Here is a 13,609-nt window from a genome sequence, read left to right on the forward strand (position 1 = left end):
AAATAGGAAAGATCAGGTCAAGTGTTGGCCAGATAAATAAGACGACCAACGAGTCATCGATACGAGGCAGGCTCCGGAATGTAAGGACTTGAATCCAAAGCTAAGTGATGATTTTGTTCCATTGGTGTAGCAGCAGGCCGTGAACCCAACAACCCTGTTTCACTAACAATATCCAAGGCATACTTTCTTTGTGTCAACATAAAACCTTCTTCATTACGAGCAATCCCAATACCGAGAAAATATTTGAGTTTTCCCAAATCCTTCATACGAAAACACTCTCCAAGATATATCTTAAACTTGCGAATAGCATCACCATCATTTCCACAAACAACGAGATCGTCAACGTACACCAAAACTTCCACGAGTGTAACTAAACAAAGAGTAATCAGAGTAGGACTGAACAAAACCAGCCTTCACGAGAGCCGTAGATAGTTTCTCATACCAACATCGCGGTGCTTGTCATAAACCGTAAAGAGATTTGTGAAGTCGAAGTACTTTATTCGGAGCTGAGTGTGTAAAACCTTGCGGAAGCTTGATATACACTTCTTCACGAAGATCACCATGCAAGAAAGCGTTGTGCACATCCATTTGATGCACTTTCCAATTGTTCGCAGCAACAATACGTAACAGGGCGCGGACCATTGTCAGTTTGACAACCACTGCGAAAGTTTCAGCAAAATCCCTTCCAGCTACTTGTCGATTTCCTAAGACCACAAGTCTTGCCTTATAACGTTCTATACTCCCGTTGGAGTGATACTTAATTTTATAAACCCACATTGTGTCGAGAGCAACCTTCCCTGGAGGCAAATCAGCGACACTAAATGTGTTTGTTTCTTCAAGAGCTCCAACCTCGTTACCCATAGCACCCGACCAACGCTTATCTTTGATAGCTTCTTTAAAATTTCTTGGTTCTTCTGCCGCACTCACGGCTGCAAGAAACGCCTTATGCGTAGAAGAAAACCGTGCATCAGTGATAAAATCAGTGAGAGGATAGAGTGAATTACCTTGGACCGTGTCGCGAGAATCGTTGATGGAGGGAGCGGGAAGAACGTGATAGCGGAGTTAGATGCCACTGCATTGTACAACACATAATCTTGCAAAACGAACAGATGGTAATTTTTGACGTTTGCCCTGTCCCATTTCAAGGTCGGGCTGCGACATAACACTAGTACTATCACGACTGCTAGTCTCGTCAACAACCGGTGACAAACTAGCTGGTAGAGTAGGTCCGACTGCGATAATTGCCTCATCAAGCTCAGCTGGACTAACATCTTGGACTTCTGGGTCAACAAGATCAACAACCAAACCACTATATGGGGTACTCCCCCTGTCGTCGGACGTACTACCACTCCCCCTGTTTTCAGTAGGATCCAATTTATCAATAACCCAATCAGTGTCACAAGAGGGAATTGGAGCACCACGAGGAGACTCTGGTTCTGTCGTAACATCACGAGAGATAAAAAATTCATTAGTGTCCAAATCATATAACTTCCAACCTTTCTTCCCGTACGGGTAACCCACAAACACACACTTTCTACTACGAGGAACAAACTTGTCTTTGTCCCGAATCTGCTTATGTGCATAACACAAAGAACCGAACACTCTCAAATCATCATACACTGGTTGTTTTCCAAACAAAACTTCATAAGGACATTTGTTGTGAAGTATCTTTGTTGGCGTCAAATTGATAACATGTGCCGCCGTTAACACAGCTTCGCCCCAAAACTTTGTAGGCAAGTGAGCTTGAAACAACAAGGATCGTGCGACATTGAGGAGGTGACGATGCTTTCTCTCCACTCTCCCATTCTGTTGTGGTGTTCCCTCACAAGTCGTTTGATGCACAATACCTTTTTCCCTAAAGAAAGATGACAAACAAAGAAACTCTGTTCCATTATCACTTCGAACCATTTTAACTGCCTTCCCAAACTGCTTTTCCGAGTAAGCAAAAAAGTTTTGAAGAACAGTCTTTACTTCTGATTTTTCCAACAACAAAAACGTCCACACACTTCGGGAAAAATCATCCAAGATTGTCAAAAAATAAGCTGCGCCATTACAGGCTTTTATGCGATACGGACCCCAGACATCGACATGAATCAAAGAAAAGCACTCACTTGTTTTATTAATACTATCAAAAAACATCTCTCTAGTTTGCTTAGCCCGAAAACATGTCTCACAATGACTAGGGCTAGCAGAAGCAGAAACACCAGAAAACAAAAGCATAGTAGATAAAACTGAAAATGAAGGATGTCCTAATCGTTGATGCCACAAAACTTCATCCACCTTCCGAACTGTCTTGTTTACTCGAGTAGCTTTGACATCCGTAAAATAATAAACTCCATCACGTTCTGTCCCGGCTCCAATCAGCGTCCTCGAAAACCGGTCCTGTAAAACACACACCGCATCGGTGAAAAATGCAAAACAGTTAGTATGTTTCAAAAGTTTTGAAACCGATACTAACGTGCAATTCAAATCAGGTACATATAACACTTCATATAAACTGATACGATCTGACAAACGAAACACGCCCGTTTGTTTTGACAAAGTCGTACTTCCATCTGCAAAACCAACTATGTATGGTGAAGTATTTTTGAGATTTGAAAGAATCGACAAATCTCCCGTCATGTGGTGTGATGCTCCTGTATCAAGTATCACATCTCCGTATTTCTTACCGTTTAGCTTGTCACTACCACCACTGGACTTGTCTTTGAGCAGCTGGGAGAGTGCTTGCAACATCTCTTCTGGTGATAGGTCCGTGGAGGATGCATTAGGATTCGGACTTGTTGCGTACGCAACATTCACTTGACCTCTTCCTCTTCCACCAAAGTGACCACCACGACCACCTCCGCGTGACTGACCACGTCCTCCTCGACCCCCTCTCTCCGAAAACCATTTGGGATACCCTATAATTTGCCAGCAATTACTCTTGTCATGCCCAGCTCGACCACAATGAGAACAGAGCCTATCACGTCCTCTGTTTCCACCCGACACTTGTACTCCGTCACGGCGAGCTCCACTTGATTCACTGTTTCCTTGCTCTAAACAAGCCACGAACCCAACAGCTTCATGTTGCTGTTCGCGAGCTTTGGCGGAGTTGAGTCGATCTTCTTCGTGGATAACTTTGCTATAAGCTTTACCGAGATCTGGCAACACATCTGCTTCGATTATTGCAGTCACGACATGCCCAAACCTGGACTCATCGAGTCCCATCACAAATTGGTGAACTCTTTCTTCTTCTCTCTCCTTTTCATACGCTGCTGCTGCTCCACACGTACATGCCGGTAGAGGTCGATACGTTTGGAGTTCTTCCCACATCTTAGCAAGCCGCCCATAGTAGTCGATCACCGCTTGCCCATCTTGCTTACACGAAGCCAACTTAGCCATCCATTGATGCACACGCACCTTTGTTCCCAACCGAGAATCGCTCTTTAAGATTTTCCCACAACTTGTGAGCATTGTTGATGAACTTCACCGTCGATCTCACACGCGGCTCAATTGACGTTCTCAACCACCCGACTATCATTGAGTTTACACTCAACCAAGACTCCAGATCGGCATGTCCCTCACACGGCTTTTTGAGACTCCTGTCAATGAATCCCGTCTTTCTCTTTGCTTGCAAAGCATTCAACATCTCTGTAGCCCACTCGTTATAATTATCACCTTTTAGCTGCACCGAGGTTATAAGAGCCCCTGGGTTATCGGAGGAAAACACAGAGTAGGGCGTCACACCCACACCTTTGTCACCGGTCACGCCAGTTTCAACCATCTTCTTATTCTCGTCCCCCATCTTACACGAACACAAAAGCTTTTGTTTCTAATAACGAAAGAGAAACAACTCAAGAAGGAAACTGTAAAGAAATATAGAACCCTAGATCAATTAGAAGGATCTATGCTCTGATACCATGTAAATATTGAATGAATATTGTGTGTGTTATTGATGTCTGCCTCACGGCCTTTATATACAAGACTCGATGACACAAGGTACCCTAAACGTATTGTGCCGAACAAGTAATATACAAGACGGTTTATACAATATCGAGGCCCACTATACAAGGCTCAGCCCAATAGTTTCCAAAGACTGGTTTGACAAAAAGAAAAAGAGAGATCACGAGGCGTTCAAGCTTTATTAAGTCAACTAAATGATAGGAGAGTAGTAATTAACGATCTTGTACAAAGAAGAAGAGGACGTGAGAGCGAGAAAATAGCTGAGAGAGCATGGCTCAACTTGTATAAGAAGCCAAAAGGTGAGATATTTTTCAAATGAGAGAGATGGAAGTGAAAGTACATTAGATGCTATGAAGTACATTCCTTCAAGGATTTAATTGTAACTACAAAGAACAAGCTATATAGCGTGATTTCCAAGATCAATCTTGTCGACGGTAATAACTCCAGTTTAGAAACGTGATGAAATCGTTGACCATGTGTATGTGTGCGCAAGCTCATTTCTTAACTTCAGTTTCATTGACTTTCAAGTTAACACATGAAAATCAACATTTTGCCAGAGATTTGTTAGGGGTGGATCTCACCCTAAACAAAAGGCCTGGCCCAGGAAAAAGCCCAAAATAAACTTCCTAAGGAAGGAGAGGTATTATGGTCTTTTAAGTGGACAAACCGACACGATTCCTTATAAATACAGGCGTACGGTCTTCGGGAGCGGGGATCGCGGAAAAAGGCAAGAGAATTCATACAGAAGTACAAGAGCCCTAGCTCGTCCAAGCAAGAGTCAACGGCTTCAAAGTCAACAGCTTAGGAATCGACGAGTTATTAGCTCGTCTATTATCCTCAACTGTTCTTGTAACTCTTTTAAGTCGTGTTGTAACCCGTCTTTTGTGGCTCGGTACCGATTAAATAGAAGAGAACTTCGACCTTCTTTTTACCGAACTAAACATACTAATCAGCTGGGGGTCGCAGGACGAGGAAGCTCGTCGGTAGGAAGGTCGGCAATCTGCTCTTCGGTTCCATCAGCGGGATGGTCGTCAACCTGCTCCTGTTTGTTCTGTTTTTCGCCCCTGTCCCCTTCAATTTCTCCGCTCTCAGACCCAACTCCATCCCCGCTAACGGGAGAGGCGACCCATGCCGGAATCGGAGGAAGAGGCCCGGCAAAAACCCTAGACACACCAAAGTCAGCATCAGTAATATCCGGAAGATCAAAATCTTCGACCTCGCCCTTCAGCTGATTCATCACAGCGATGACCTTGTCCTTGACGCCCTCCTCGAATATAGAAATTTGTCCCTCGGCGACGAGCGTCTCGAGCATCTGGACATTCCCAACGGCTTGGTTATACTCGAGGAATTTCTCCCTCGACGTTTCGACCGCACCGGCATACTCCTTGTGTTTTGTTAGCAACCTCTACACACGAATGGCCATTTCATGAAAAGCCTTAATCCTCTCATGATACCCAAAGTCCTCTCGCCGATCTCTGAGCCTCCTTGTCTCCGAGTTGAGAGTAAGCTCCATCCTAGCACAAGCAGCATTCGACACCTCAAGCTTCACCTTAAGATCCTCCCGCTCCGCGACCCATTTGCGCCGTTGGCTTTTGAATTTCGACACTCGTATGCGACACTCGTAGCGCTAGGTTAAGAGATTTGTTCGGGCTATAAGCTATTTCCAATGAATTTCGACACTCGTATGCGACACTCGTAGCGCTAGGTTAAGAGATTTGTTCGGGCTATAAGCTATTTCCAAAAGAAAAGGGGGGGGGGTAAGAACAAAAAAAAAAGGAGAGCAAAAGAAAGAAATGGGTTGATCGAACGAACCTCAAAAGAAGCGCGATCCACGTCGGCAATTGCATTCGCTTTCCTCGTCTTCTCAACGGAGGGTATGCGACCATGTCCAAAATGAATCTTCCGAAAGAGGTCGGAGCAAGCTGAGGGGTCGTTCGGAAAAGCATGAGCCTCGGAAGTGTGGGAAAAACTCCAACCGAATTCAAACGTTTTCTGTCTCTTCGACGAATCATGTCGCTCTTGGTCAACACCCTCCTTCCTCTTCTGAGAACCTCTTGTGACCTTAGTATCACGGCCAGAAGTCTCGTCCACCTTCCTCCTCGGGAGTGTCTCAGCAGATTCAGTGCGGCGATTTGGGGGAAGAGGCTTGGAAAGCTGTTTCGATGGAGTATCGGACTACTGATGTGATCGAGAAGGACCCTTCTTGGTCGAACCAGGACCAGAAGAAGAGACAGCACGACGAGCATCTGGTTGGGGAGTCGAACGAGGAATGGCTGACGGCTCTACAGTTCGGCGATAACGAGCAGATGCGTCAGGAAGGTTCAGATTCAACTTGCCCATTGTCTCGGCTAGAAAAGGATGATAGAAACGGTGTCAGAACAAAGCTTGAAACATATATATGTATACATATATACGAACTTAAAGAGTACCTCTCTTTTTTCGGCTAGTTTCTAACTTTCTTGGACGACCTCTCTTACCTTCAGTACCCGGCCAAACGTAAGGACAATGGAGCTTAATCGCGTCTATCTCGGCTTGGAAAGAAGAAGGGTATGGAAGCAAACACCTTGGAATAACAACTAAAAAAAAAAAGGAGAGAAAAGGCGTTAAGAGAAACCAAAGGACACCGAAAACAAAAATAACTAGGCAAGAATGGTCGGCTACCGGGTGAAGGGTTCCACCCAGAAAACCAAGGAATGGATGGATCCTCCATAACCCCCGCGGCAACTTCTAGAAAGAAGTACGAGCCTTTCCAATTATATATTTTGCCTTTGGCACCCTCGACGAGCGTCGTCATCTTTCCCGACGCCAAATAATAAAGCCCAGGAGTTTTATTCCGATTCAACGGGTTCAGACACGTCAGCTCTTCTAAATGATCACAAGTAAGTTTGACTCCTGCAGCCTCGGCCATGATCAAAAGACCCATGGCATTTCGAAAAGTCGCCAGGGCAAATTGAGAAATAGCCGCCTCCCGACGAGCAAAATACATCATCAGAAAAGAAGGAAGAGGGAAGGTGAGCCCACATTCGGTGAAGTATTTCTCCGAGAGGCAAATAAAGCCAGGTGGAGCATCCCAAGGACGCTGAAATGAAGCTAGGATCAGAATCTTTGGTTTGACGCTTAACTTCCCGATACGAACCGCGTCAATTGCCGCGTCAATAGTCAACGTCGATCGAGGCATGTAGTTGAAAAGGTTTGCAGTTGGCAAAGGAACGTCGTCCAGCTCGGGAAAAGAACGATCATCGGTTAGTGGCTCGTCGATCAAGGAGGGAATCCTGCAGGGAAGTCCCGACGAACTGGGAACCGCCAACCCAAGAATGAGATGTCGCTTGATCTCTTTGTATCGAGCCATGTCTGAGCCCGCCGACGACGAATCAGAGGAACTCCGAGAATGGATCTTCCGGCGAGCAGACCCGGCGGAGCTACCAGATCCAGAAGTCGTAGCTCGTCGAAGGTGGCTCTCGGCAGAAGAATCAACGACGAGGACCGAGGGGAATTCATAATGAAAAGCGTGACACACTAAAGCAAAATAACGACGAGATAGTAAGAGGGGAGAATACCTGAACGATGAGAGCACCGAAAACTCGAGAAGACGATAATGAGAGAAGTGGAGGGGTGGTATTTATAGGAGAGGAAAGAAGGATCTAGAAAACACAATCATTGCAGCACGCGCCCTATGACGATACAACTTCTGGACTTCACGCGCGTCAAGCACCGCGCTCGTTCATTCGACCCTAGACATCGAAAATCGTTATCTCACGCGCGACTTTTCGCTTACCTAACCAAAGAAGCGACCCTTCATCTTCTCACGAACGGTCATTCGCCTAAAGACTACGAACTAAAGGCGAAGGGGGGGGGGGGGAACTACTGTTAGGGGTGGATCTCACCCTAAACAAAAGGCCTGGCCCAGGAAAAAGCCCAAAATAAATCTCCTAAGGAAGGAGGGGTATTATGGTCTTTTAAGTGGATGAACCGACACGATTTCCTATAAATACAGGCGTACGGTCTTCGGGAGCGGGGATCGCGGAAAAAGGCAAGAGAATTCATACAGAAGTACAAGAGCCCTAGCTCGTCCAAGCAAGAGTCAACGGTTTCAAAGTCAACAGCTTAGGAATCGACGAGTTATTAGCTCGTCTATTATCCTCAACTGTTCTTGTAACTCGTTTAAGTCGTGTTGTAACCCGTCTTTTGTGTCTCGGCACCGATTAAATAGAAGAGAACTTCGACCTCCTTTTTACCGAACTAAACATACTAATTGTGACCGATTTGGACATCAACAAGATTAATATGAGATTTTTCGCAGTCAAAGTTGAGAATGAGTTTCAAACTTTTTCACAAATTTGTATCAAAGCTTGAGTAGGAAGCTCGAGGTTGAAGAAAGTGCAGAATCTTGTTCAGCCAGTAGTCCTCTAAAGAGGTTCCTTGCAACACAAGGACTTTAGCAGCAACACCAGTTCTCCAAAATTCTGTTCCTTGTGGAGATTGGAAGTTGGATCATATGAACAAACAAGAACAAGAACATACCACACATTTCCCTCTCGGAAGAAGCTGACTTTTGTGATTTGGACATTTGAATCATTTTAGATTTCTCTTCTTGCAAAATTTATAAATTAATCAGAGATTATTGAGGTTGGGATCTTCTTCTTTGGATACTACTTGGTTCAAGTTAAGATTCTTGGTGGGCTTATTTTACAACTTTTTATCTATTGTGAACGATTTATAAAACTTGTGGACTTATTAAACAACAATCCTATTTAAAAAAAGCATATTGAGAAAGTGATTACACACAAAGTCAATTGTTAAGAAAGAAAGAATTCCATTACTTAATATTCCTAAACGTGTTCTTTACGCAGTAGAGCCTTGGATGGTAACTTATACTTGAAGTGATTTACGTATGATGCTAGAGCACCAAACTACTTCTACAAACTCAAATTATGGAAATTGCTTTGTAATTTCTTGATTGAATGCAGTGTAGTTGCCTAGGATACAAATTTGATGATTTGTGCAATTTTTATTGAATCAAACTTTATGCCTCTATTCACCACGAACATAACTTTATTTACCCTCCATAAAAATGTAAATGTAGTTTTGGATCTGCCTTGCATATTTAATCATTCTTTTTTTTCTGTGCAAATTTTAATGATACATATATCAAAAAGTAATATGGATCGTCGTATACTTGCATGGGGGTGTGGAAAATACATGTCAAGGAATATTTTGTTGGAATTAAAATTTTATAACCAAAAAACCTGTTGGATGACGTCAACAAAATTATATGTGAGGTAATGAAGAAGAAAAAAGTAGATTGTATTTTTGAATACACTAAGTAGAAAATAATTATAATATTAAAGTTGATCCTGTCATTTTTGAATGTAGTTAAAATGGGATCAAATAAGACAAAAATAAAATATTGTTTCAAAAGTTTAAAGAAATAAGAAAAAGAAAAACACTAAAGCAAGTAAGATGAGAGTTCCTTCTCCAACACTTAAAAAATCCACTCACAACCAACACCAAACGGCTACATCACTTTCGGTGACCACATGATCTTGCACTTGAAGTAAAAGAAATACTCAATTATTACTAATCATTTTAACTCATTATCATTAATTTAAATAAACTAAATATACTAAACCAATATGAAAGGCCAAAAGTGAGCATAATTTCAGATTTGGTGTCGTTTGGTTCGATTCGTCCGAATATCATTTTGGTTTGAGAAAAATCTTATCAAAATTTGGAGAAAAATATAATTACGTGGGTAAAATTTAATAACAGCAACTGTTTTTCAAACTATAAATTTTAGTCCTAAGACGAATATAATTTCATTGGTTCAGTGGGAGTTTGTTCGGTTTACTTGGTTTATTCGATACGAGGATACATAAAAAGAAAACCAGTCAACTGTATCTATAAAGTTCCTTCTTATTTCGGTATTAGTTGGTTTTGGTATGTTTTGCTTCAAACTTCCTCCCCTTACCAATAATGAAAATAATAATTAACAATAAAAAGTTGTAATTAGAATCATCCTCCTCACCGATAAATAATTATAATCATCACAAAAGCCTTCTTAAGAACCCTCCACCACGTCTCTTCTCTTCTGAACATAAAACCCAAACACAAACTCATAAACATAAAAGAACACAAAATAAATTGAAGACAGCAGCAAAGAAAATGAGCACAGCAAGATTCATCAAGTGTGTGACTGTCGGAGATGGAGCAGTGGGAAAGACTTGTATGCTCATTTCATACACCAGCAATACTTTTCCTACGGTAACTGTAATTTTTTTTTAATATATTCATAAATATTTTCAAATTGATGTTTTAATAAGACTTTAAACATTTTTTATGTTTTAAGATTTAATTCATCGCAAGTTATTAAATGTTAACTTAAGAGAGCTTAGTTTAACCCCAAGCTACTGAATCTTTCCAATCTGTTTACTTAAGAAGCATTAATCTTCTTGAGATATAAATGATTTAACTATCTAAATTACAGGATTATGTTCCAACAGTCTTCGACAACTTCAGTGCGAATGTGGTGGTCGATGGGAGTACTGTGAACCTTGGCCTGTGGGATACGGCCGGTACGTTTGATTACTTGATTTTACTAAAAAACTGATTTTTGATATATAGTTAAATACTGGTTTTGATAATTATAATTAATGTGGAATAATCAGGGCAGGAAGATTATAATAGGCTTAGGCCTTTGAGTTACAGAGGAGCAGATGTGTTTTTATTAGCTTTTTCCCTAATTAGCAAAGCCAGTTACGAGAATATTCATAAAAAGGTAACTTTGAATTCTCTTTTTTTATATATTATATATATAGATAAAATTTGATTATGGTTAAGCATTTCTGCGTAAGAATTGTCGAGGTTGATTAACTAATCTGTTGTTGATTAATAGTGGCTTCCGGAGCTGAAACATTATGCGCCTAGCATCCCCATTGTGCTCGTCGGAACAAAATTAGGTAAAACCCATGGTAGTTCTTTTCTTAAAAACATTTAAGCATTTGCGTCAAATTATATAAGGTCTTTGATTAGTAATCCGCAGATAATAGAATAAGAATTATGGTATATCTCAATATGAAAATGACCATAGACCTTTTTTAATTTGCAAACAAAGGAAAATAAAAAACACACCAGTAGATGCTACTTTTCCTTGTATATAACTAAATATACTTTTTTTCTTTGGTTTTAATGTGAAGATTATACATGTTGTCTCATAATATACTACTCTGTTTTTTTTTTTTTTGAATGAACTTTTATTGAATCAAAAACCGCTTTGACAACAAACGCACCAAACTTTGAAAGTTCTCGAATATATTATCGAGTAGCAAACCAAATCCCCATCCCTCTTTTGTCGTATTTAGCATCTTCCATACTTGGAAGCGATGGCAATGTGTTGCGGTTTTTCTGGTCTACGTAAGAACTTCATGAGCAGAAGAGGATACTATGTTTTACCATTTCTCTCCTGCTAGATTATAATGTGTTTTACTCTGAATAATTTTTATATATCACTAAATAATATGTTATTTAAAAAATAGCACCACAATAATTAAGTAGAGTTTTTATTTAAACTATTAAAGAAACGTCAAAGAAATGCTTTGCTTTAGCAATATAAAATGTTGATTTTTTTAATATAAGTTAACATTAAATTCAAAAAAAAAATAGTACCACAATTAAATGTGTTTTGCCAAAAAAAGAAAAATAGAGCTATGGTTATTCACCTGATTATATACTATTTTGTTATGCTACAATTTTAATGAAAATAAATCATGCGAAAATAAATAATTATTTAAGAATTTGATAGTGTTTTTTTTTTGAAAAAATAAATTTGATAGTGTATAAACAGTTATATTTATCCAATAGCAGAAAAGTAATGTTACACAAAAATGAATTCAGATTTGAGGGATGACAAGCAGTTCTTGAAAGATCATCCAGGAGCAGCTTCTATAACAACTGCTCAGGTAACATAATAAATAATTTATTTTATGTACTATATAAAATAATTCTTTTTGGTCGTCAATATTATAAATTAAAATAATCATAAACTGTGATTCTGAAATTAGTATGAATGAATTTGAGTAACAGGGAGAAGAATTAAGAAAGATGATTGGAGCCGTAAGGTACTTAGAGTGCAGCTCCAAAACCCAACAGGTATTTAAATTTTGCATAGTGAGCATTAAGGTTAAAACACTATAATAAATTTTGTAAAAATGGTTTTTTTGTTCGTTAATAGAATGTGAAAGCAGTCTTTGATACAGCAATAAGAGTAGCTTTGAGGCCACCAAAGGCAAAGAAGAAGATGAAGCCATTGAAGACTAAGAGATCAAGATTATGCGTTTTCCTCTAATATTTGAACATTTAAATAAAATGTTTATATATATATATATATATACATAATACATGTGTTTCGTTTTTTTTTTTTGGGTTACTTTTCTACTTGAAATAGTGTGGACTTTTCTAGTCATCAAATTTTTTTCACCATATATATAATTGTTAAATCTCAAATTGCAAATGATATTCAGTTTAGCTTCTTCTGTGCTTTTAAGACCCTGGAAAATCATCACATACTTCAAAAAAAATTAAAGGTCAAATCTTGTGGGAAAAGAAAGAAAAAACAAGTAAAGTCTTGAAGTGAATTGACTAATTGTATTTGGTTGATGTTAATATAAAAAGAATAATTTAAAAGGTTAATTGTTAGTTAATGTAGTGATTTATTCTAGTAAAACGATTTTGAATCATCTTGAAATAGGAACAAAAAAATAATTTGAATAAATCTTAACAATGCTTAGACAACATATCATGTAACAGATAAATCAAAGGAAACATTTAAAAAGATTTATATGTATTGGTTAAGAAGAATTTTATGGTCACTAGCTAACTGGTTTTACTAGACTCTCCGCTTAGTGTTGTTCTTTCATATTCCATATTATAGGTTGCCTAGCTAGTAGCTCTCTTGGTTTGGCATTAGCAGCCGTTCGGAATCGTAGAAGGAAGACTCTATCCCGCTGCAGTCAAATACCCCCCGCAATCTCCAGAATGCTAGCTGGTACTTAACCTCATACTATTATTAGTAGGCTTCTAGAGAAGCCAACTCCTTTCAAGCAAGAAGGACTCGAATTTAGCTAGTTCTATTTGCACTAATCCGAATCTGTGTTCTGAGTTGCTAACTGCACTCTGTCTTCTTCATATCAGGGGAATATCTATCTTTCTCCCTTGTGTCATATCTCTTGTTTCGGATATAAAACTGGACAGTATAGTATATGAAGAAAGATATTGTTGACGTGCTGTTAGTAGACTCAACACTCATTTATGTTGTTGTGGTTAATTGGCTATTAAAGTTATTACAGGACTGCGATGGTATGATGGATTAGTAGTATCAAGAAAAATAAAATGTGTCCAATCTGATAATCATTAAAGCGGCGGGGATTGGGGAAAAATAGAAGAAACGTGTAGCAATGGTAAAAATTGACAAAACTACACAGCTCAAGTCAAAAAGAAACAAATATATTTGTCTCCCTAGCTATGTAGTAAGCCCACTCTCTAGGTACTGCTCAAGTGCTCATTGCATATCAACAACATGAACCATTGACACATCACGGTATAGTGTATATGTTCGGTTTTGTTTCGAAAACCAATTGCTATGTGTTCACACTTAAAGGAAAGATATGCCCGT

General features: G+C 39.7%; 2 protein-coding genes across 3 annotated transcripts; one reads left to right on the forward strand and one right to left on the reverse strand.

Moving 5' to 3' along the window:
- Positions 1 to 2,338: 2,338 nt before the first annotated feature.
- Positions 2,339 to 3,718, reverse strand: LOC147919797 (uncharacterized). The gene is made up of 2 exons (XM_087503516.1): positions 2,670 to 3,718; positions 2,339 to 2,382 (listed from the first exon to the last, which is right to left on the reverse strand). Exons 1-2 carry the CDS (start codon positions 3,451 to 3,453, stop codon positions 2,339 to 2,341), a joined length of 828 nt encoding a protein of 275 aa, XP_087359642.1. The 5' UTR covers positions 3,454 to 3,718.
- Positions 3,719 to 9,888: 6,170 nt separating this feature from the next.
- On the forward strand, positions 9,889 to 12,466 carry LOC104771847 (rac-like GTP-binding protein ARAC2). Of its 2 annotated transcripts, none has more exons than XM_010496451.2 (7): positions 9,889 to 10,203; positions 10,427 to 10,514; positions 10,608 to 10,717; positions 10,835 to 10,898; positions 11,833 to 11,897; positions 12,022 to 12,087; positions 12,170 to 12,466. In XM_010496451.2, exons 1-7 carry the CDS (start codon positions 10,105 to 10,107, stop codon positions 12,281 to 12,283), a joined length of 606 nt encoding a protein of 201 aa, XP_010494753.2. In that variant the 5' UTR covers positions 9,889 to 10,104; the 3' UTR covers positions 12,284 to 12,466. The 2 variants fall into 2 exon arrangements, with proteins under 2 accessions (XP_010494753.2, XP_010494754.1); XM_010496452.3 differs by having other exon boundaries at positions 9,972 to 10,203; positions 12,183 to 12,466.
- Positions 12,467 to 13,609: the final 1,143 nt, after the last annotated feature.

Source organism: Camelina sativa, chromosome 20, assembly GCF_030686135.1.
Source record: "Camelina sativa cultivar CO46 ecotype springtype chromosome 20, ASM3068613v1".
Classification (NCBI taxonomy): Eukaryota; Viridiplantae; Streptophyta; class Magnoliopsida; order Brassicales; family Brassicaceae; genus Camelina; species Camelina sativa.